This window comes from Ictidomys tridecemlineatus, unplaced genomic scaffold (assembly GCF_052094955.1).
Source record: "Ictidomys tridecemlineatus isolate mIctTri1 unplaced genomic scaffold, mIctTri1.hap1 Scaffold_69, whole genome shotgun sequence".
Taxonomy (NCBI): domain Eukaryota; kingdom Metazoa; phylum Chordata; class Mammalia; order Rodentia; family Sciuridae; genus Ictidomys; species Ictidomys tridecemlineatus.
The window spans coordinates 878,967-902,906 of NW_027524892.1; the positions used below are offsets into that span (position 1 = coordinate 878,967).

At 52.7% G+C, this 23,940-nt stretch overlaps 1 protein-coding gene and 1 long non-coding RNA gene across 2 annotated transcripts; both read left to right on the forward strand.

The window, feature by feature from the left end:
• The first annotated feature begins 2,535 nt into the window (after positions 1–2,535).
• Positions 2,536–7,983, forward strand: LOC144374423 (obscurin-like). The gene is given in 12 exon segments (XM_078037265.1): positions 2,536–3,086; positions 3,255–3,394; positions 3,941–4,141; positions 4,292–4,371; positions 4,758–4,837; positions 4,840–4,909; positions 5,767–5,923; positions 6,311–6,427; positions 6,518–6,682; positions 6,818–6,976; positions 7,164–7,341; positions 7,792–7,983. Coding segments are annotated over 12 exon segments (1,497 nt in total). The 5' UTR covers positions 2,536–3,061; the 3' UTR covers positions 7,917–7,983.
• A 3,923-nt stretch (positions 7,984–11,906) lies between these two features.
• Positions 11,907–20,130, forward strand: LOC144374427 (uncharacterized). Its single transcript, XR_013433826.1, has 3 exons — positions 11,907–14,340; positions 15,146–15,236; positions 17,609–20,130. It is a non-coding gene; the product is annotated as an uncharacterized LOC144374427 (long non-coding RNA).
• Positions 20,131–23,940: the final 3,810 nt, after the last annotated feature.

Below are 23,940 nucleotides of genomic sequence, written 5' to 3' on the forward strand. Positions count from 1 at the left end.
TCTCCCATCGAAAGAGTATAGTGCCCATTGAGAATGGTCGTGTGCTGACCACTCTCCTCCATGGGGTAGGCTACCCAGTCCCCAGATTGTACTGGTTCAAAGATGGCCAGCCCCTGTCTACATCTGCCCACATTCGCATGGCTGACAAGAAGACACTGCACACCCTGGAGATCGTCTCTGTCACCCCAGAGGACGTGGGCCAGTATGCAGCCTATATCAGCAATGCTGTTGGTGCTGCCTACTCATCTGCCCATCTGCTGGTCCGAGGTGTATGCCCTGAAGGAGTGAGCAGTGCCACATGTACTGCATGCCAGGCCCCATCAGGCCGGGGCCCAGCCCATTGCCCTATGCACAGTGGCACAGATGGCAGAATTGCCCCACAGGAGCGGGTGCCCAGTGGGGCTTGGACGCCCTGAGTGATGAGCAGGCTCTTGGGGGAAGCGGACGAACACTGGGCCCAGCAGACCTGCACAAAGCCCCAGTGGCAGCTCTGACAAGAAAACTCCTGTGTCTTTATTTTCCCAAACGTTCTGAGCACTGAGAGCTGACTCCTAGTTTGACCCATACTGGTCCTGCGGAGAGACTGTTGCTGGGTCCTCCTCCTGCCTCTCAGGGTGCAGCCCCAGCTGCCATCTCCCAGTGCCAATGTGGTTCTAGGCGGGGCCCCAGATTCCCAGTGGGCACAGGGAGGGTGGGGATGTCACACGGATGTACACTGGAGTGTGAGTTCTTTGGCCTCCCGGCCAAAGTTTCAGGCAGGGTAATGGACCTTTGACCATGGGTGGGGCCATGCCCAGGTCCCCCCACTGGGCAGTAGGACCAGGACCTTCCCACATGTAGGGAAGCAAGGGAATCTGTGCATGCTGCACACCTGACTCCCTCTGCACTTTTCAGGTCCTGATGAACCAGAAGAGAAGTCAGCATCAGGTGAGATGGCCCTGTGGGCAGACAGAGGCTGGGTGGATTGTGGGTGTGAGGCCAGAGTGGACCAGCCCTGGGCCTGGTAGCGGTGGAGGTGCAGGAAGAGGGCTCTCTGGGGCCACAGGCACAGGTCGCAGAGAACTACCTGGGGTTCCCAGAACAAGGACATCAGGACGTGGGAGCTGAAGGAGGGGTGCCGGGTGTCTCCATGGCTGTCCTTGCTCTCCCAGATGTGTGTGAGCAATTGGTGCCACCCCGCATCCTGGAGAGGTTCACCCCCAAGAAAGTGAAGAGGGCTCCAGCATCACATTCTCGGTGAAGGTGGAAGGTGGGCATCCTCACTCCCCGGAGAAAGATCACCCCCCCAGAGTCCCCATGCCACCCTCCCACAGTCCACCCATGCCACCCTGCGTGGCCTCCTGCTCCACCCCTCATATCACTCTTGCCAAGCACCCTCTTCTGGAGGCCCATAGCCAGTGGGGCTGTGTACCCACTGAGCCCTCTCCTGCCCACAGGATGCCAGGCCCCCACCATACACTGGCTCAAGGAGGAGGCCAAGAGAGGCGTGCTGTGGATTGGCCCAAACACCCCAGGCTACACTATGGCCAGCTCTGCTCAGCAGCACAGCCTGGTCCTGCTAGATGTGGGCCGGCAACACCAGGGCACCTACACGTGCATTGCCACCAAGGCCGCTGGCCAGGCCCTCTGCTCTGCCAGCCTGCATGTCTCAGGCAGTGAGTAGGGAGCCTGGGTGTGGTGAGGGACCAGCTTGGGATGTATGGCCTTCACCCACCTGTGATCCTTCTCCTGCAGAGCCCAAGAGCAGTCTGGGCCCAGTGGTGCAGGCCAGTTTGGCCTGGAACCTCAGCCCTGCCTGCATGGTGCACAGATGGCCTGCAGGCCCTGCCCAGAGCCCTCTGTTCAGCCCCTCTGAGCGATGGTGCTTGGAGGGCAGGCCTGTCCCCCAACCCCATGGGTGACCAAGTGCTGAGAGTGGACAGGGAGGTGGGCGCTTAGGCACAGACCCTTGCCAGGGCTTCTTAGGGACAGTGCAGGCAGGGCTCCCAGGGTGGTCTAGATGTCCTGGGTAGGGGTCCCAGCCCAGGACTCAAGGTATCGGAGTACAGGACTGGTCCTGACAGCTCCCCTGGATCTCTGGACAGTGCCCAAGGAGGAGGAGCAGGAGAAGATGAAGGAGGCTCTCATTTCTACCTTCCTACAGGGGTGAGTGGGTGCCCTGACTGACTTACCCAGTGGGCTAGGGTGGTGTAGCCCTGTGGGTGGCCACCCCCTTCCCTGTGCAGCTTCTCCACACTATCAAATGAAGTTTTTATGGGCCCCTTCTGGTGTGGAGCCACTGATTGTGGTGTCCTGGCCCCTAGGCCCCCCTCTATGGGGAGCAGAGTGGTGGGGTCCAAGCTGGGCTTGCAGGACACCCCTCCTCCCCTCAGCCATCTCAGCACAGATGTCAGAGTCTGCTGGTCTCACCAGCCTTGCTGGGCAGAGGAAAGGTATGCCCGGGTTGGGTGCAGGGGAGGCCGCCCTTTGGACCTGAGCAGCCTGGGCTCTAGGTTCCTGCCCTCTCATGGCCAGCTCCCAGCTCTGGTTGGAGTCAGAGCTATTTCTGACCTCTGTGGTCAGGGGGCCCATGCCCAGTGGGCTATGTTAAGAAGAGCCACAAAGTCACCTCGGCCCCCACAGCCCCAACCCTGCCTCAAGCCTGATGCCAGGCTGGACCCTGCCCAGCCCTGTCCTCAGCTCCCTCACCATCTGCCTGCAGCCCTGCCTGCCACCTGCTGCCCCTTAGCTGTGCTTGCCATTCTCTGGCCACTTGCTGCCTCTTCTGTCCAGACCCGCTCCCTTCATTCTCATCCCTGGTCACAGGCTCTGCATCCTGCTGACCTCACTGGTCTCTTCCTGCTGGCACCACCTCATGGTCTCCCTGCCAGGGCCTGGTCTCCTGCTCACCATCAGCCCCTAGGAGAATTGCAGTGAACTTTTGGGGGAAGCATGACCCCACAGTGTTGTGTTTGTCCCCCCAGGGGAGGCCCTGGTGGCTGAGGAGGCCCATAGCCACCTGTCCCTCGCTGAGGTGGGTACAGAGGAATTCCTACAGAAACTCACCTCCCAGATCACTGAGATGGTGTCGGCCAAGATCACACAGGGTGAGGGGGCCAGGATGGGACCTCCCAAACCACAGGGGAGGCTGGGACCCTGTGTCCTCGCATGGGCCCTAGCTAGGACTCTGTGCCTGGGAGCCCTGGAGACTGGCTGGGTGGTAGGCAGTAGGGGGACAGCCTTCCAGGGACATCACAACTCTTGTGTTCGCCCAGCCAAGCTGCAGGTGCCTGGAGGTGACAGTGATGAGGAGTCCAAGACTCTGTCCACCTCCCCCCGGCATGGCCGGTCGCGGCCCTCCTCCAGCGTCCAGGAGTCATCCTCAGAGTCAGAGGATGGGGACTCCCAAGGAGAGGTGGGTGGGCTGGGACCCTTAGGAACAGGGCTTGGGGCCTGACTTACTGAAGAGACAATGGGGGGCTGCAAGGGCCTGGTGCTACCAAGGGAGGGGCATCACCCCCAGAGACACCAAGGGACACCAGAGGTTAGAGCAGAGGGCAGGGTCTCTGCACGTGGGTTCCTGCAGAGCACTACCTCTGATGTCACTCTCACTGCTATCTGTGGAGAGTGCACCTTTGCCTCCAGAGCCCACCACCTCTTTGGTTGCAGGGGGCAGTGGGCAGCAAGGCGCTGTGAGCAACCACAGTCTAGGCGCCCATCCACGTTGGCAGGAGCCAGCCCTCTCACTGCCATCTGTGCAGAGTGACCCTGGGGGCTCCTGCCCTGTGGCCCTGGACTGGGTACCTCTTCAACCCTTGGACTCAGCACCCTCCCCTCTGTGCTCTGGGGGGTTTTAGGGGGTTGGGAGAACCTATCCCTCCTCAGAGGTGGGGGGCAATCGGGGGCCTTGGCAGGCCTCACCCCTCTGGCCCCAAGACTTAGGCCCATTTCTCTTTATCAGATCTTTGATATCTATGTGGCCACGGCCAACTACCTACCCCTGGGGGCCGAGCAGGATGCCATCACACTGCGGGAAGGCCAGTATGTGGAGGTCTTGGACTCAGCCCACCCACTGCACTGGCTTGTGCGCACCAAGCCCACCAAGTCCAGCCCCTCCAGGCAAGGCTGTGTGTCACCAGCCTACCTGGACAAGAGGCTCAAGGTATGGTAGTCTGGAGCTGGGAGAGGGTGCCAAGGCCCTGGGATCCTGGCCCTTCGCCAGAGAACCCTGGAAGTAAGGGACAGGAGCCCGGTGGCCACAGAGGAGGTGGAACAAACTGGTGCCCTGGAATAAACTCTTGTTTCTCAATAGCTGTCTCCTGATTGGGGGCCCAGTGAGGCCCCCGAATTCCCCGAGGCCGTGTCCGAGGATGAGTACAAGACCAGGCTGAGGTATGTGTTGGGGAGGGTTGTGAGTGGAGCCACAGCTGGCTGCTGGGCCTCAAGGGCCAGCTGGCGTTCTGCCGTGCTTCTTCATGGGGGACCTGTGCTTGCTGAAGCTGTGTGAGCCTCCTTAGGTCACGGTCCTGCCCCTGGTTTCTGCAGCTGTGCCCTCCCAGAGCCTCATTCGGGAGGGCTTCCTGGGGAAGAGGTGGTGCCCTTGCTCCACCACCTACCCACTTTCTGAAACTGGGTGACAGGCTCCTGATCACAGGAACCCCATTTAACTGCAGTGCAAGGGAGCAAGCTCTCCATGTGTCCCTAGTCCCCATGTGGAGACTAGGGACAGTGGGAGCAGGGCAGCTGCTGGGCACTCCCTGATGCCACTCTTCCACCAGCTCTGTCATCCAGGAACTGCTGAGCTCAGAGCAGACCTTCGTGGGTGAGCTTCAGTTCCTCCAAAGCCACTACATACAGCACCAGCAGCCGTGGCCAGCCAGAAGGCAGTCATTTTTCGCAATGTACAGGACATCAGTCGCTTCCACAGCAGGTAGGCAAGGCCACACACATACATGTGAGGTGCACGCACAGCTGTGGGTCAGGCCTCATGGAGGGTGACACTCAGCAGCTGGGGTAGGAACTCGATTTACCCATGGGCACATCCCACTTGTGTGATGCCCCAGTGACAGACGCTCGCCATATGGGTTGAAGGCTGAAGAATACCTGCCACCCATGAGCACTCACACAGGCCCATGTGCATGCACATGAATGTACATGGGCACACGGGAAGTCCCATGTGCACACCACATATGCTCACGCACCCAGCCTCAAATGTGCATGGACATGTGCTTGATATGTGTGTGCACATAGTGTACATGTGTGCACACATACATATGTGAATCCTGTACAAAAATGTACATACATGCTGGATACACATAGATATGTGCACTCACATGCATGCTGATCTCCATGCACATGTACTCTTGCACACTCACACAAGCATTTGAGTGCATGTGTGTGCCATGCGCACATCCACAGAAACATTCAGGCAAACACATGCACACATATTATACACACATGCCACACATGCATGGTCATATCTGCACACTTGTGTATACATGCACAGCCACATGCATACACACATGCACCCACACACGTGCACATGTACATGCATGTACCCACATATACATGCTCACATACTACACATCTGCACACTCGTGGGCAAGTGTACATACCCATGCACTTCTGTACGTGCCCACATGTCTGCACACCCAGCTTAGTATACTCAGTCTCACAGACCCAGAACCCACTCCTGGGCAAGAACCATAGCCTCTCAAGGACAGGGCCCAGGACTGGGCTGTGAGCTGTGCCTGACCCTGTCCCTGACCCTGTCCCTCTCCTTGGCAGCTTCTTGCAGGACCTGCATCGCTGTGACACAGATGATGATGTGGCCATGTGCTTCATCAAGAACCAGGAAGCCTTTGAGAAGTACCTGGAGTTCCTGGTGGGCCTTGTGCAGGCAGAGTCCGTGGTTGTCAGCACGCCCGTCCAGGAGTTCTACAAGGTGCCCATGCCTGGCTCCATGGCGTTGGCCATGGTACCCCTCCCTGGCTACTCCCAGGCCTAGTGCTGGCCTTGACTCCCACCAGAAAACTCACTGACCTGAAAGTCCCCTGAGGCTTAGCCCTTGTCCTGTGCTCATGGCCTTAGTTCATATTCCCTGATCTCTTTCCCCACAGTCCCCAGGGACCCTTGAGCCCTGTAGCTCTGTGCTCCTGGGCTGGCCACTTCACTGCCCAAGTTCTGTGCATGCGTCCGGCTAGATGGTAACACAGCCATTGTCCAGGTTCAGGGCCAGGTGTGAGAGTGCCCCTGGGATGTCCTCTACTGTCAGGATGCCCTAACTGGAGCTGTGCTTTCTTGCCTGAAACCCGCCCTGTGCTGCCTACAGAAATGCACTGAGGAGATGCTGTCTGCTGGGGACCCCTCGCAGCCACTGCCACCCCCACTGCAGCACTACCTGGAGCAGCCGGTGGAGCAGGTGCAGAAGTACCAGGCTCTGCTCAAGGTGGGAAGCCCTGTCCTGCCCCAGCCCTGAATGTCCAGGCCAGGCCTTGGGGCTGAAGCGGTCTGGGTCCTGACCCTTGGTCCGCCTCAGGAGCTGATCCACAACAAGGCGCGGAACCGGCAGAACTGCGCCCTTCTGGAGCAGGCCTACGCAGTTGTGTCAGCGCTGCCCCAGCATGCTGAGAACAAGCTGCACGTGTCCCTCATGGAGAACTACCCTGGCACCCTGGAGGCCCTGGGGGAGCCCATCCGCCAGGTGGGGGGACTTGCGTCTGCTGCCATGTGGTGGGGTGTGGCTTTTGTGGGTGCTGGGCTCATAGATGACCCTGGGGTCTGCGCCCAGGGATGGAGCCAGGCAACCACAGTCCAACCACATCTACTCACACCCCAGGGCCACTTCATTGTGTGGGAGGGAGCACCAGGAGCCCTAATGCCTTGGAAGGGCCACAATCGCCATGTCTTCCTGTTTCGGAACCACCTGATGATCTGCAAGCCCCGACGAAACTGGCGCACCGACACCTTCAGCTATGTGTTCTGGAATATGATGAAGGTCTGTAGTGCCAGGGGCTGGGGGTGTCATGCAGGCCAGTGGAGGTTTCCCTGTTCCTGGGCTCCAGGGTGGCCACTGGAGCAGAACTTGCCATTGTTCTGGGATGACCTGGGCATAGCCCTACTGGACCCTGTCTGTCTAGGGATGCTTAGCTCTGTCCTCCCACTAATGTTGCACCCCTCAACAGCTAAGCAGCATCGACCTGAATGACCAGGTGGAAGGGGACGACCTTGCCTTCGAGGTGTGGCATGAGCGGGAGTACTCTGTGCGCAAGTACCTGCTGCAGGCGTGCACAGTCATCATCAAGCACTCCTGGGTGAAGGAGATCAGCAGCATCCAGCAGCGCCTGGCCCTGCCTGTGTGGCGTGAGTGTCCCTGGTGCTGTGCTGGTGTGGGGACCTGAACATCACTTAGATGCCCAGCGGGCTGCACCCAGGCCTGGCACGTGGGCATGGGTTGCTTTCTGCACTGGTGGCTTGGTTCTCCCCTTGGTCAGATCTAGCTGAGGGACCAATGGCTTTGGCCTCCCAGGGAGCCCCATAGCAGGTGTTGAGCTGACCCTGGGACAAAAGGGATGTAGTGGGGACATGGCATAGCTCCAGACTTGGAGTATCTGACCAGGTCATGTTTGGGTGTGATGGTCTTGTAACCTGGTCTGTCCCTGCCTCGTGCAGCCACACCCAGCTTAGTCAGTAACCAGGCCCTTGGATGTGAGGCCACTGCTGTTGTTGGGGGCAATTTGCCAGGGTGCACCCAGGGGACATAGGCCTGACATCCCACCCTCAAAGTCCTCAGACCCCCACATGTGTCCTCAGGTCCTCTGGAATTTGAAGAGGAACTGGCTGACTGCACGGCTGAGCTGGGGGAAACTGTAAAGCTGGCTTGCCGCGTGACCGGCACACCCAAGCCTACTGTCAGCTGGTACAAGGGTACCTGCTAGGGCCTACAGACTGACCCTTCACAGGAACCCCTACCAGGGGTGGGCTGCACGGGGGCTGAGGACAGCATGGGGTCTGGTCAGTTAGCTGGGCATGGGGAACAAGAGACAGTCCAGGCCTGTTCAAGGGCAAACATCCTGGGGATGGACAGTGAACAAGTAAGTCAGGTGGTGCCATGGCCACCCTAGGGAATGAGCAGGGTGAGGAGTCAGCACAGGGCCGAGACAGACATGCCTGAGGGCAGCCGAGAGAGCACCAGGACCACAGAGGGGGCCACAGGCAGGCACCTGGGTGCAGGAGAGGCCTGTAAACTTAATGGGCCAGGAAGGGTGCTGATCACACTGCGCCTTCAGGGTCACAGAGCACAGGCCTTATGTGGCTCACGGATGGGAGCTGCCAAGGTCAAGGGAGGTCAGGTGTCTCCCAGGCCCGTCTCACTTGACACTGCCACAGGCTTGGGGTCCCGAGACCATCCTCACTTTCTGCACCTCCATAGGCTTGGGGTCCCGAGACCACTCTCACTTCTGACGTCCAGTTCACTGGTCCCCAAGGTTGCCTTCAGGTTCAGTGATTCACCAGAAGGTCTTGGAGTTCAGAGCTATTATGCTCAGGGTTAGGGTTTACTTCAGCATAAAGACAAGACTGCAGCCCCTGAGAAAAAAGAAGAGCACTTCGGGAGGGTCCAGTGTCACCACTTATGAGCTCCCAGCCTCCCGCTCCCAGTGCAGTGAGGAAGAGCACCTTCTCCTCCCAGTGACACCTGAGAACACAAACAGACCTATGCCAACCAGGAGGCTTAATGCGACTTGACGTCAGCATTTGTCACTGGAACTCTGTCAGACCTGCATGGATGACCACTCATGTGGCTGACCTCAGGCTCTAGTCCTCCTGAAGTCAAGATTAATGGCCTGAAGTCCACTATGAATCTCACGTTAGCATAGAAGACAGCATGGGTCCAAGAACACCCCCCCACCATTACCTGGCCTGGCATCCCTCAGAGAAGTAGTTGTTAGGCCAGATCCAGAGGATGAGGTCAGGTTGGAGAGCGCAAGGAAGGAACGAGCCACAGAACAGCTGGTCATCTCCTGTTGAGCAGTAGGCTGACCCAGGCCTTGTTCCACCCAGCTCCCCATTCCTGACCCAGGTCTTGCTCTCATAGCCAGCCCCCCATCTCTGACCCAGGCCTTGCTCTACCCAGCTCCCCATCCCTGACCCAGGCCTTGATCCACCCAGCTCCCCATCCCTGACACTGGCCTTATTTCCACACCCAGCCCCCGATCCCTGACCCAGGCCTTGCTCCCACAGCAACCTCCACATCCCTGACCTTGAACTTGCTCCACCCAGCTCACCATCCCTTACCCAGGTTTTGCTCCCACAGCCAGCCCCCCAACCCTTACCCAGGCCTTGCTGCACCCAGCTCCCCATCCCTGACACAGGATTGCTCCCAAAGCCAGGCCCACATCTCTGACCTTGGCTTTGCTCCACCCAGCTCCTCATCCCTGACCCAGGCCTTGATCCTACAACCAGCCTCCAATCCCTGACCCAAGCCTTGCTCCCACAGCCAGACCCCATCCCTGACCCAGGCCTTGCTCCACAGCCAGCCCCCCATCCCTGATCCACACCTTGCTCCACAGCCAGCACCTATTCCCTGACCCAGGCCTTGCTCCACCCAGCTCCCCATCTCTGACCCAGGCTTGCTCCCACAGCCAGCTCCCCACCCTGACCCTGGCCTTGCTCTACCTAGCTCCTCATCCCTGACCCAGGTCTTGATTCACCCACCTCCCCATCCCTGACCTTGGCCTTGCTCCTCCTATCTTCTCAACCCTGACCCAGGCCATGTTACCACAGCCAGTCCCCCATCCCTGATCCAGGCCTTGCTCCACCCGGCTGCCCATCCATGACACTGGCCTTGCTCCCATAGCCAGTCCCCTAACCCTGACCCAGCCTTTGCTCTACCCAGCTCCCCATCCCTGACTCAGGTCTTGCTCCCATATCCAGCTCCCCATCACTGACCTTGGCCTTGCTCCACCCAACTCCCATCCCTGTCCCAGGTCTTGCTCCCACAGCCAGTCCCCTGCCCTGACCATGGCCTTGTTCCAACACCCAGCTCCCCATCCCTGACCTTGGCCTTACTCCACCCAGCCCCCCATTCCTGACCCTGGCCTTGCTCCACAACCAGCTACCCAATCCTGACCCAGGCCTTGCTCCACCCAGCTCCGCATCTCTGACCCAGGCTTGCTCCCACAGCCAGCTCTAAATCCCTGACCCTGGCCTTGCTCCACCCAGCTCCCAACCCTGATCCAGGTCTTGATCCACACAGCTCCCCATCCCTGACCTTGGCCTTGCTCCACCCAGCTCCTCATCCCTGACCCAGGCCTTCTTCCCACAGCCAGTCCCCAATCCCTGACCCAGGCTTTGCTCCACCCAGCTTCCATCCCTGACCCTAGCCTTGCTCCATCCAGCACCCGATCCTTGACCCAGGCCTTGATCCCACAGCCAGTCCCCCATCCCTGACCCATACCTTGCTCCACCCAGCTCCCCATCCCTGACCCAGGCCTTATTCCCACAGCCAGTCCCCCATCCCTGACCCAGGCCTTGATCCCATAGCCAGCCCCCCATCTCTGACCCAGGCCTTTCTCCACCCAGCTCTCCATCCCTGACCCTGGCCTTGCTACCACAGCCAGTCCCCCATCCCTGAGGCAGGCCTGCCTCCACCCAGTGCCCCAACCGTGACCCAGGCCTTGCTTTCACAGCCAGCTCCCCATCCCTGACCTTGGCCTTGCTCCACCCAGCTCCCCAACCCAGACCCTGGCCTTGCTCCCAAAGCCAGTCCCCCATCCCTGAACCTGGCCTTGCTCCCACAGCCAATACCCCATCCCTGACCCTGGCCTTGTTCCACCCAGCTCCCCATCCCTGACCCTGGCCTTGCTCCACCCAGCTCCCGATCCGTGACCCAGGTCTTGCTCCCAGAGCAAGCCCCCCATCCCTTACCCAGGCCTTGCTCCATCCAGCTCCCCATATCTGACACAGGATTGGTCCCAAAGCCAGCCACCCATCTTTAAACTTGGCCTTGCTCCACCCAGCTCTCCATCCCTGACCCAGGCCTTGATCCCACAGGCAGCCCCCAATCCCTGACCCAAGCAGTGCTCCACCCTGCTCCCCATCCATGACCCAGGCTTGTTCCCACAGCCAGCTCCCCATCCCTGACCATGGCATTGCTCCACCCAGCTCCTCATCCCTCACCCAGGTCTTGATCCACCCAGCTCCTCATCCCTGACCCAAGCCTTGCTCTACCGGCTCTCCATCCCTGACCCTTGCCTTGCTCCCACAGCCAGTACCCTACCCCTAACCTAGGCTTTGCTCTATGCAGCTCGGCATTTCTGACCCAGGTCTTGCTCCCACATCCAGCTCCCCATCCCTGACCATGGCCTTGCTCCACTGAACTCCCATCCCTGTCCCAGGTCTTACTCCCACAGCCAGTCCCCTGACCTGACCATGGCCTAGTTCCCACACCCAGCTCCCCATCCCTGACCTTGGCCTTCCTCTACCCAGCCCACAATCCCTGACCCTGGCCTTGCTCCACGCAGCTCCCAACCCTGACCCAGGTCTTGATCCACACAGCTCCCCTTCCCTGACGCTGGCCTTGCTCCACCCAGCTCCTCATCCCTGACCCAGGCTTTGTTCCCACAGCCAGTCCCCCATCCCTGACCCAGGCCTTGCTCCCAAAGCCAGTCCCACATCCCTGAAAATGGCCTTGTTCCCACAGCCAGTCCCCAATCCCTGACCCAGGCCTTGCTTCACCCAGCTCCTCATCCCTGACCCAGGCGTTGCTCCACCCAGCTCCCCATATGTGACCCAGGCTTGCTCCCACAGCCTACACTCAATCCCTGACCCTGGCCTTGCTCCACCCAGCTCCCAACCCTGACCCAGGTCTTGATCCACACAGCTCCCCATCCCTGACCTTGGCCTTGTTCCACCCAGCTCCTCATTCCTGACCCAGGCCTTGTTCCCACAGCCAGTCCCCAATCCCTGACCCAGGCTTTGCTCCAAGCAGCTCCCATCCCTGACCTGGCCTTGCTCCACCCAGCTCCCCATCCCTGACACAGGCCTTGCTCCACCCAGCTCCCCATCCCTGACACAGGCTTGCTCCCAATGCCAGCCCCCCATCTCTGACCTTGGCCTTGCTCAGCCAACTCCCCATCCCTGACCCAGGCCCTGATCCCACAGCCATCCCTGATCCAGGCCTTTCTCCACCCAGCTCTCCATCCCTGACCCTGGCCTTGCTCCCACAGCCTGTCGCCCATCCCTGAAGCAGGACTAGCTCCACCCAGTTCTCCAACCCTGACCCAGGCCTTGCTCCCACAGCCAGCTCCTTATCCCTTACCTTGGTCTTGCTCCCACAGCCAGTCCCCCATCCCTGACTGGCCTTGTTCCACCCAGCTCCCCATCCCTGACGCTGGCCTTGCTCCACCCAGCTCCCCATCCCTGACCCAGGTCTTGCTCCCAGTGCCAGCCCCCCATCCCTGACAAAGGCTTGCTCCCAAAGTCAGCCCCCCATCTCTGACCTTGGCCTTGCTTCACCCAGCTCCCCATCCCTGACCCAGGCCTTGATCCCACAGCCAGCCCCCAATCCCTGACCCAAGCCTTGCTCCCACAGCCAGCCCTCCATCCCTGACCCAGGCCTTGCTCCACAGCCAGCCCCCCATCCCTGACCCAGGCCTTGCTCTACCCAGCTCCCCATCCCTGACCCAGGCTTGCTCCCACAGCCAGTCCTTCATCCCTGACCCTGGCCTTATTCCACAGCCAGCTCCCCATCCCTGACCCTGGCCTTGCTCCACCCAGCTCACCATCCCTGACCTTGGCCTTTCTCCTCCCAGCTCCCCATCCCTGACCTTGTCCTTGCTCCACCCAGCTCCCTATCCCTGACCCAGGCCTTGTTCCCACAGCCAGTCCTTCATCCCTGACCCTGGCCTTGCTCCCACAGCCAGTCCCCCATCCCTGACCCTGGCCTTGCTCCCACAGCCAGCTTCTCATCCCTGACCCTGGCTTTATTCCCACAGCCATCTCCCCATCCCTGACCCAGGCCTTGCTCCCACACCCACCTCCCCATCCCTGACCTTCGCTTTGCTCCACCCAACTCCCATCCCTGACCCTGGTCTTGCTCCCCCAGCCAGTCCTCTACCCTGACCATGGCCTAGTTCCCACTCCTAGCTCCCCATCCCTGACTTTGGCCTTGCTCCACCCAGCCCCCCATCCCTGACCCTGGCTTTGCTCCCACAGCCAGCTCCCCATCCCTGACCTTGGCCTTGCTTTACCCAGGTTCCCATCCCTGATCCTGGCCTTGCTCCCTCAGCCAGCCACCCATCTCTGACCCAGGCCTTGCTCCCACAGCCATGCCCCTGCCCTGACCCTGGCCTTATTCCACAGCCAGCTCCCCATCCCTGACCCTGGCCTTGCTCCACCCAGCTCCCCATCCCTGACCTTGGCCTTTCTCCTCCCAGCTCCCCATCCCTGACACTGGCCTTATTTCCACACCCAGCCCCCGATCCCTGACCCAGGCCTTGTTCCCACAGCCAGTCCTTCATCCCTGACCCTGGCCTTGCTCCCACAGCCAGTCCCCCATCCCTGACCCTGGCCTTGCTCCCACAGCCAGCTTCTCATCCCTGACCCTCGCCTTATTCCCACAGCCAGCTCCCCATCCCTGACCTTGGCCTTGCTCCACCCAGCTCCCCATCCCTGACCCAGGCCTTGTTCCCACAGCCAGTCCCCCATCCCTGACCCAGGCCTTGCTCCACCCAACTCTCCATCCCTGACCCTGGCCTTGCTCTACAACCAGTCTCCCATCCCTGATGCAGGCCTTGCTCCACCCAGCTCCCCATCCCTGACCCAGGCCTTGCTCCCACACCCAGCTCCCCATCCCTGACCTTGGCCTTGCTCCACCCAGCTCCCATCCCTCACCCAGGTCTTGCTTTCACAGCCAGTCCCCTGCCCTGACCATGGCCTAGTTCCCACTCCTAGCTCCCCATCCCTGACCTTGACCTTCCTCCACCCAGCTCCCCATCCCTGACCTTGGCCTTGCTCCACCCAGCTCCCATCCATACCCAGGTCTTGCTCCCACAGCCAGTCCCCTGCCCTGACCATGGCCTTTTTCCCACACCCAGCTCCCCATCCCTGACCTTGGCCGTGCTCCACCCAGCCCCCCGTCCCTGACCCTGGCCTTGCTCCCACAGCCAGCCCCCCATCCCTGACCCAGGCCTTGCTCCCACAGCCACCCCCCTGCCCTACCCAGCTGGTGAGTCTGTACCTCGGGAGGTCGCACTTCCTCTGGAAATAGCCTGCCACCATGAGCTGGCTGGAGGAAAATGTTCGCGAGGTTCTTCAGGCAGTGGACGCTGGGGACCCCACTGTGGAGGCTTGTGTGAACAGGTGAGATGCTGGGTATTCGTGCAGGTCAGCCCCTCCTGCCCTCTCTGGGCACCCTCTGATGTTAGATGCTGTGGGCCAGAGTGGTTTCATGTCTACTGCTGCTGGCATAGCCCTGTTCTCCTGTGGGTGAGCATGTAGACCCCAAGGCTGCTACCACTGTCCAGGTGGGATTGAAGGTGTGGCATGAGTCTGCCCATATTCTGTCCTGCCTACTGCTGTGCGCCTGGTTCTCACCTGCTATAGCAGGTGCCAGGCTCACACCTGCTGGCAGAGATAGCAGCAAGCAGCAGCCCTGGCCCACTTCCACCCATGGTCTGGCCTTTGGCCCTGTTAGCATTGTAGTCTGGGACTGCTGTGGCCAGGCTGGGTAGTACAGTGAGGACTCTGTGGTCTGTGCTGGCCAGGAGTCTCCCCTAACTGCCCAGAGGAAGCCCTCTGCTGTTTAAGTAAAATTGAAGAAATGATGGGAGAGTGGGGACCCTGGAACCCTGGCCCTCACAGCCAATATTCACTGTGCACTCATCTGTTCTCCACACTAGAGGGGATGTTTTAATGGGCAGGAGCACATTCTGCTCCCTGTGCAGCTTCTCTGCCCCACCCTGTCCAGCAGGGGCAGGCCCCGTGCCGCAGCTGTAGTGACACTCGGGTCCTTCAGAGACTCACTCAGCACACCATGGACTGACTGCCTGGCCGTCTGGGGGTGAAGCTGGAGATCCTTGGGAGATGGAGACCTGCCAGGGAGGAAGGGCTTAGCAGTTTGCAGGGTGGGCAATGGTTAATCTGTTGCTGTTTGCCCTGGCCTCAGGTGGAAGATGCTCTACCAGCGTGCACCCAGAAACATCCATTGCCATGTGATCCTCTCGGAGATCAGGGAGGCTGTTGCTCCGCTTACCCCGGTAAGGAGGATGGCGTAATGGTGGGCTGTGTGACCGTTCCCCTCCTGCTCCTGGCAGCCCACAGGCAGGACGGTGGGTGAGGCCAAAGGGGGTATATGTACCTTCCCTCAGCCTACTGGGGAGCTGGTCAATCCAGGAGCAGCTGGACCCATAGTCTTGGCCCCACTTGCCTTGCTGGTGGCCAGGCCTGCATGCAACACTGCTGAGAGCAGGCTGCTGCTGTGGGGAAACCTCAAGGGCACTGCAGGTCTGTAGGAAGAGGCAGGTCAGGGCGGCCAGGACAGGGGGTTCCTTGGGGCCCTCGACACCACTAATTTACCTAAGCTGCTCTGCTGATCCTTAGGACAGCACTGCCAACCTCTTCTGGCCAGGAAGGCTTGTTCTGATGAGTAGTGACAGCATGGTGCTGGCGGGAGAGTCTAAAAAGAATTGAGTTTAGTAATTATACAGTTTTCTAATAATTCAAGGTCTTCACGATCAAACTGCTCACTCTAGGTAGTACCATGTACCCTCATTAGCTACTTGAATGCCTGCGTTTTTTAATGCTCAATGAGTGCTGATTTATTCTAATACTTGGAAAAATGAACCTAGTAAACAGGTAATAATGAAAAAGTGAGAAAAATAATGAGTTGTCTCTCTTAAGACCAAAGTCCAGCAGCAGGATATAGTGGGAGTATCCCTCTTAGTTTCTATACAAGACAGGCATAGATCATAGGGGAGTTGGAAATTGTGAAGTAGAGAGGATAAGGGTGAATACACATTGGGAAAGGCAGAGAGAGTGAGTGCAGCGAGTAAATGAAGGAAAAACAAGCCATGAAGGCTGATAAATTTCAGTCATTCTGTTAGGGAGCATGCAGGTTTTGGGAAGTAGGAAATCTGCTTCACTGATCATGACACAGGATGTAGGAGGAATTATATCCATCAGAGAGAAAAAAATAGTAACATGACAAATCTTTTAAGTTTCAAAATAAGGCACAGAGGGTACTAGTCAAGCAGGGTGCACTTGGATACAAAAGTTAATCTTATTCTGATGGGTCTATGATGGTATCCACACTGATTACTCACCCAAAATTTTAGTGTTATGTGTTTCGTGAATAGGATGTATAATAATCAGATTAGTCCTATTTTTAGATTTATAAATCATAAATTTCTCATAATTTTTCATGGCCTAAAAATTCATCAGTATTTAAAATTATTCAAATACTGACTGCTCAGAGAATTATTTGTCCTAAAATTTGTGAGGAGTATTTTGTTTTCTTAGGGAGAAATGAAAAAAGATTTCAGTTAATTGCCATAAAATGATTTTCTTAACTAGACTCCCCACAGCCCCCTTCCCTTCAGATACTGCATCATCTCTGAGTTGGCTATTACATTGTACAACCCTAAAATTCTATGGTAGGTCATTTTCATATTCCTTTGGATTTTATTGATTCAAAATAGTCGCAGTGCCAATCCTATTTGTCCTAGGCACCGTGTTGGGTACTCTAATGAATTAAAGACATACCCGCCCTTCAGACGAGATAGTCTAGTGATGAAGACAAGATGTACATAATTGTGATAAAGAAATCAAAATAGTAATAGGAAGAAAATGCTCTGTGGGTTAGAGAAATATTACATAAAAATATTAAGGAATATTTAGACCGGGTTTGTTGTAGTTTTATTTTTACTTTATGCTCTTTTTACTGACATTATAATTGTACATCTTTATGGTTGTTTGGAACATTGATACATTGTGTATTGAATAACTAAGAATATGTAGTTATATTTATCCTGTTTGGCTGTGACTTTGTACACATTAACCAATATCTCCTCCTCAACATCTCCCCTAGTCTCCCAACCTCTCATAAACAGTATTTTGCCCTCTAGTTTTATAAGCTCAGCATTTTTAAGATTCCACAAGTGAGTGAAATCATGCAATATTTGTCTTTTTATGCATGGCTTATTTCACTTAACATGATGTCCAACATATTTGTGTTTCCACAAATAACATAATCCCTTTCTTTTATGGCTGAATAATATTTCATTTGTGTGTTTGACATTTTATTTATCAGTTCATTCATTGATGGACACAGTTGATTCCATATTTGAGTATTGTAAATAGTGTTTTAGTAAACATGAAAGTGTAGGTATCTCTTTGATATGCTAATTTCATTTCCTTTGGATGTATATATAGCTAATAGTAATGGGGTTACTATTATATGTACTGTCTGACCCTCAGAATGTGGTTACTGCAACCTCAGACAGTTTAAACTCTCCTGATGCCCATTCCTCCTGTTCACTCCCAGGACTGGCCTCACTCCTGAACTCTGTACAACCCCAGCTTCTCTCCTGGATTCCTCTGAATGCCCCTCCACTGCTTCTTTCTTGTTTAGGTTTCACAGCCCGCCTCCTGAGGACCCCAAATCTTCTGTCACTGGAGAGCCTATTGCAAGGGTGTCCAGCCTCATTCTGTGCCAGTTGTGCCAAAAGGTGTCCTGTCCTGTGTCTCAGACTGGTGGCATTGACAGAGCATGGGAAGTCATGGCAGGTCAAGTTTGTGTTACCAGGTGCATTGTTTCTGTTAGAAGAGAATCCATCAAACCCAAGCTTATCTCCCTAATGCAATATTGTAGAGAAATTGTGTGAAACTTTGTGTGGACGCAGGCTTCTTAGGTATTTAGAAACCAAGACTCATCTGTTCCATCTAATGTCATCACAGATAATGAAAGACTTCTGCCAATGGGCTGTTTTTTACATGTGTTTTTTTCTTTGTTTTAGGTTCCTCACTGCTCCACTAGCAGCTTCCATTTTGATTGGTTTATTTATTCCCTATCATACCACTTTTGTTACCTTTTATATCCTTTTATCTATATTTGAAATTTATTTTTATAGTGGTTTCTATGTGTTTTACATCAATACCAACATATGCCTGAGTTCTATTACCATGTTCCTTCTCCTCCTACCCTCATCTCTTCCTTATTGTTTATGATGCTGTTGTCACAATTATGATGTGCACACTGGAATTTTTGTGTTCATTTCCATTATTGATTCAAACTATGAAATTTTTTCTCCTGTTTTTAATTTATAATATAATATGTTAGAAACTAAAATACAAGGATATGTCATTGTTAGGATTTATGTTCAGCTATGTAAGTACCTTTAGCAGAGATATTAATTTCCCAGGTTCTCAAGTTCCCATCTCTTACCCTTCTTAAGTCTTAGGACTCCCCTCAGTATTTCATGCTGGGCAGAACTACAAGAAACACTAATGTGCTCTGCAACTGTCCCATTTGTGGTGGTCAGATCTTCTTCATTGTGACCATTTTATGTGACAGGAACAAGTTATAGGAGGGCAGATTAATTTTTGGCTCATGGCTTCACAGGTTCCCATAAGCTTCTGACTCTATCACAGAAACAGCATGATAGAAAGTCATAGTGGAATATTTATTCTAAATTATTAACTTTGTAGTCAATGAAAAATACACTCTTTATGTACTGTCTTCTTTCTAAGCACACCGATCCCATCACAATAAAAGAGGCGCTTCCACGGAAAGGATTAGGCAAGGTGAAAGAAAAGACAGTCAAATTGGGTAAGTTTTACAATACAACACACCAGGGAACACAATGTTAAAACACTTGAAATGCTACCAGTGTTCTCACATGTAAGGTGGATTTCCCAAAGAGGTGGGAGGATTTTCCTCACAATGTTATCAGTAGTCACAGAAAATGATCTCTCCTCTGTTTCTGGGAATATCCCCTCAATTCTGAGTTGTTTCCCCTACATATCATACTATTACATTCTCCCTATTTTCACCCTTTGGAGTGAACTAGCTACCATGCAAATGTCACCATAAGCATCTCTTTAGAATGTGAAAGGTCAAACTTCTGAAATTTCTTAGAAATATTTCCTGACATGACCCAAGCCTCATTCTGTATCTTTATACCTTTCCTCTGCCTCAACTGTCCTCTGGCATTAGGCCTCACCTATCCCTTTATTCTGAGACAAATCCTGACCTATTTCATACTCTTCTCTGTGTGGGCCTACAGAATTTCATGCTCTCACCATCTCCTGCTCTCTGGCTACTCACCTCTCGCCTGTCTTTTTGAGGGGTGAGTAGCCAGAAAAAACACCATCCTTGGGGGCACATTTTCTCTGCCTTCTTAGGTCATTTTCTCTGACACTTCGGCTGGTCACATTAGCTTCCAGACACATAGGTTCCCCTTTGCCCTTCTCACTGGAGTCACATGGGTATAGTCTAGCCTGCACCAGTTTTTTCTACCTTCCATGAGGCACAACCTAGGTTCCTTGATAGGCACTTCCAGGATCCTCATGTGTGTGTGTGTGTGTGTGTGTGTGTGTGTGTGTGTGTGTGTGTGTGTTGTTTAGAGGAACTGAATCAAAGAAATACTGTTGCACTTTTTTCAAGGATGGCTATGGCTTCAGCACTCCCATCACTCATTGAGAGAAGAGCATGCTTTTTAAGCACCAGTGCATAGTGCACCTTTTGGTCAGATCAGTTTAAGCAATATTTTTGATCTCAGGTTTCTCCTTAGCAGGGAACATCATGGTACAACTTTCAAATCATTCCTCAACCCAGATCTTAAAATCCTAGATGGCTTGTAATGATAAATACCAAGGCCAGAGATTCAGTAAAATGTGTACCATAAACAAAAAAAGCCTACAACCTGCATGCAGATCTGCCTCAGACAAAGGGGGAGAGAGAAGAGGAATTTGCATTCTAAGTTGTACCATGTTTAATTTAAGTTACTCTTTTGTTCTTAAAAATAGTCTAAAATAGTTATAGTGTTTTAAAAGTCTAAAAAAATTTATCTTTCATTTTCTTTATCTTTCTGATAACTGGATGTAGAGAAAGATAAAATTTTCAACAATGAATAAACTTTTTGAAATAAATAATTTTAGAGACTGTGGTTTGGATGTGAGGGTCCCCCAGAGCTCCATGAATGCAGGAGTGTTCAGGAGTGAGACAATGAGATTCAGAGAGCTGTAGTCTAATCAGTCCTTCTTAGCTGGAATGGGCTGACTGGGTGGTAAGGAAGGCAGCTGCAGGAGGTGGGGCCGGGAATGTGCCCTGGGGATCCTATGGTTTGTCCCTGGCCTCTCTGTCTGCTTCCTGGCCACCACGAGCTGAGCAGCCTTCCTTCACCACTGCCCTTCTGCCAAGAAGGACTGCCCCTGCTCAGGCCTAAATTGATGGAGTTGGCCCTCAGTGGACTGAACCTCTGAGCCCCAAATACACTTTTTCTCCTGTAAATTAGTCTTAGATGGCCTTTTGTTCACGAGGAGGACAAGCTGACTAACAGAGGCAAAGGAGAAACCAGCACATCCAACCTGGAAAAAAAAGAAAGAGGCTTTAAAATAGTAATTAAGAGTCTGATTCAAAGAGAAAAAAAATGTTATTTTTGTTCTCCTAAAACTATGTTCAATAAGAACATAGTTATGCAAAACTGTATACATTCATAAAGGTATCAATATTTGGCAGGTGTCTGTTATCAGGTCTAGTATTTTATAGTTTTTCAAAATAAAAACTTTTTCCCCCCAAAAGAACTAGAATGGAATAACATATAAATCAAAATAAAAGGGATCCAACCCCTAGGGGAAAATGGAAGTAGATAATGCACCCATTCTTTCTGAAGTACCTACTCTTTAATCTTGGAATCTGTATGTCTAAGGCCATGCATGGAAAAGAGAGTAGAAATCAGCAATTCCCTCAAGAATTTTAATAGATGTGTCAGCCACTACCCATATCTCCTTCCCCTGCCTATGACTGCTGAGACACTGGCAATGGGATTTTGTTCTGAAGCTCCAATCAAGGGGAACCCTACTCTTAAAAAAAGAAAAAAAAAAGACTTAACAAGTATTTTCTTAGAGCAAAGCACAAACATCCTGTGGCTTTCTAGACATTTCTTACTTTGACCTTGGAGCTGTGCTGTGATGGAACATGGGTGAATCTACCAACTCGTGAACTTATTCTGACTTGAAGCACAGAGCAGAACTTTTTTCCTGCATTCCCACTCAAGGGAAGGGGACATGTAGTAGAGTAAAAGCGTTAGTACTGGCCTTTAGGGAGCAGCCCTTGTAGGGGGGGAGAAGGGGGTGCGTGATCATGTGACTTGCTGCTGACCCTTACATTGGAAGGAGCGCAGAGCTAATTACTTCATAAAATTAAACTAAAAACCAAGGTTTTCTTTTCACACATCTATAATGCAAAACACCGACTTTGCAAAATCATCTTCCTCCAAAAAGCAACATTTCTCATCTTACCGACTCTGTGTATGAATTCCACATTTTATAAGTATTATTCTACTGCCTGGGTAGAGCTATAATATAGAAAAATGCTAGTATATATTTAGAGCAAATATTTACAATATTTAAAAGTAAGTGCATAATTTTTGCATACAGAATGTGCATAATAACATGGAAGTAGCTAGCAGAAAGGACATTATACTGGCAATTAGAGTCTGATTACAGAATAAATAAACAAAAAACAGCACTAAAGTCAAGTTACTTCTGCCAACTGGCTATTTTTAGCATCCTAGCAATGCCTTCTCAACAGCAGTGACTGGATTGGGAATTGGCACAACTCACAAACACACGTATGTGTGCTGCAAGCCAAGTAGAACTGGAGATTCCCTGACTTTGGTACAGTCAGAAACCCAGGCTGACTGACCAGCAGGGATTTGGGACCTCCACAGTCCTGCAGTTTCAGACCAGGTAATTTTGCGGGGGATGAAGGCTGCACCCATTGTGTCTGAAGGTCACTGGCTCCTACCGGCTAGATGCCAGGAGAACTCACAAAGCTAACATGTCTCCAGACCTTACCAGGTGCCCCCAGGGACAAATCACCCACTCAGAATCAGGATCCAGAGCCTGCTACCCATCCTGTGATTGTTTTTACTACAATGTGCCCCATTCTGTCTAGTGCCTGAGTATAGTTAAATTTTTAAAAGGGCCATAGACATTTAAGAACACAATGAATTCTTCCTATTATCCAGGGCTCTCGTGGCCAGTTTCTGAATTTCCACAGGGTCATCAAAAAACAGAGAGAAAATGCACAGCCATGTTTCCATTGCCAGAGTAATTTATTAAAAGGAGAAGTGGCTATGGGAGCCCTGTCCCTTTCCCAAAATCATGTCCCCAAAGGTGGGTGGACTTCATTGCAGCAGGCTTGTACTGTGCACTAGGGAGTCTCAGGATTGAGGTCTCAGTATCCAAGAAAACACACATGGTGATGTTGTTTTTTATTGAAGGTTTAAATAGGAAAAAATGGTGCAATTCATAGAATTACATATTTTAAAAGACAGCATATTCAAGAGTCATGGTCATAGCAGCAACCATATAGATTATATAAACAAATAAGCATTTGGAAAGCACTTTCTTTTTGTTATTGTTTGTTTTTTGGTACCAGGGGTTGAACCCAGGGGTGCTGAACCACTGAGCCACATCCCCAGACCTCCTGTATTTTATTTTGAGACAGGGTCTCAATAAGCAACTTAGTGAGACTCAGCCTTGCTAAATTGCTGAGGCCGGCTTTGAACTTGCCATCTTCTAGCCTCAGCCTCCTGAGCTGCTGAGATTACAGGTGTAGGCCACAATACCCAGCTGGTATTTATTTTTGAGTATGTTTTCAAATATTAATTCACTTAAAATTATTTCTCAAAAACAAACAAATGTGTAAAGTACAACTTCCCCTCCCCCCATCTTACAAATGAGAAAATAAACAGGAGACTCATCTGTGGCTCCATGATTCACGGCCAGACATTCTGGCCCTAGAATTCTCCAGTGGGCCTTTCACTGTGTTCTGCTCCATCTCAATACAAAATTTCCCTGCCAAGCACTCTGGGAAACACTTTGTATGCATTATTTCACAGCAACTGCAGGAGGTAGGTATTTTATTTTCCAAGTATCTGGAGATGAGGAAATAAAAGCTCAAGAGGTTAAGATGCTCGACTAGCCACAGATTTATAAATGGTGGAACTCAGGATTCACACGTAGGCCTTGTGAGTCTAAAATCATTTAACTCCTATGTATATAAATTCCTCTCTAAATTTAGGAACTCAATTAGATTACCTTCACCCTTTTCCATCTACAGAAGCCTGCACAGCTACATTCTAGAACCTTTTTTGTTATATTTAAATTTAGAATTTATTTGCAAACTTTTCTTGGTTTAAAAAAATAATTTCTCAAATGAAGCTGGGATATTACACAATATCCCATTATTTTTAAAAATTTTTTTAGTTGAAAATGGACATAATATCTTTATTTTTAAGTGGTGCTGAGGATCAAATTCAGTGCCTCACATTTGTGAGGCAGGCACTCTACCACTAAGCTATAGCCCCAGTCCCGAAACATTAATTTTTAACATTTTCTTATAGCTATCATGGTTAGTTGATTGATGCTTAAGAGAAAACCCACAATTAAGTGGGTACAAACTCAGGCCAAAAGGAAGAGAGATAAAATACTGATGGACTCAGCCTATATAAGAAACAGAGCAAAAGTTGAGATATAATGGACCTGAAAATTGATGTGGTAAATGTAATTGTGAAAATATATAGATTCCTTTAACTTCTCTGTGGGTATTTGTTGATGATTTATACTGTGATCTGGCATCAGGCCATGAAATATCTGCAGTGACTGTTAGTTATGTTAGTGGTAAAGAGATAATATCGGTAGACCATGTGGAATTTTATGGACTATTATTCCATG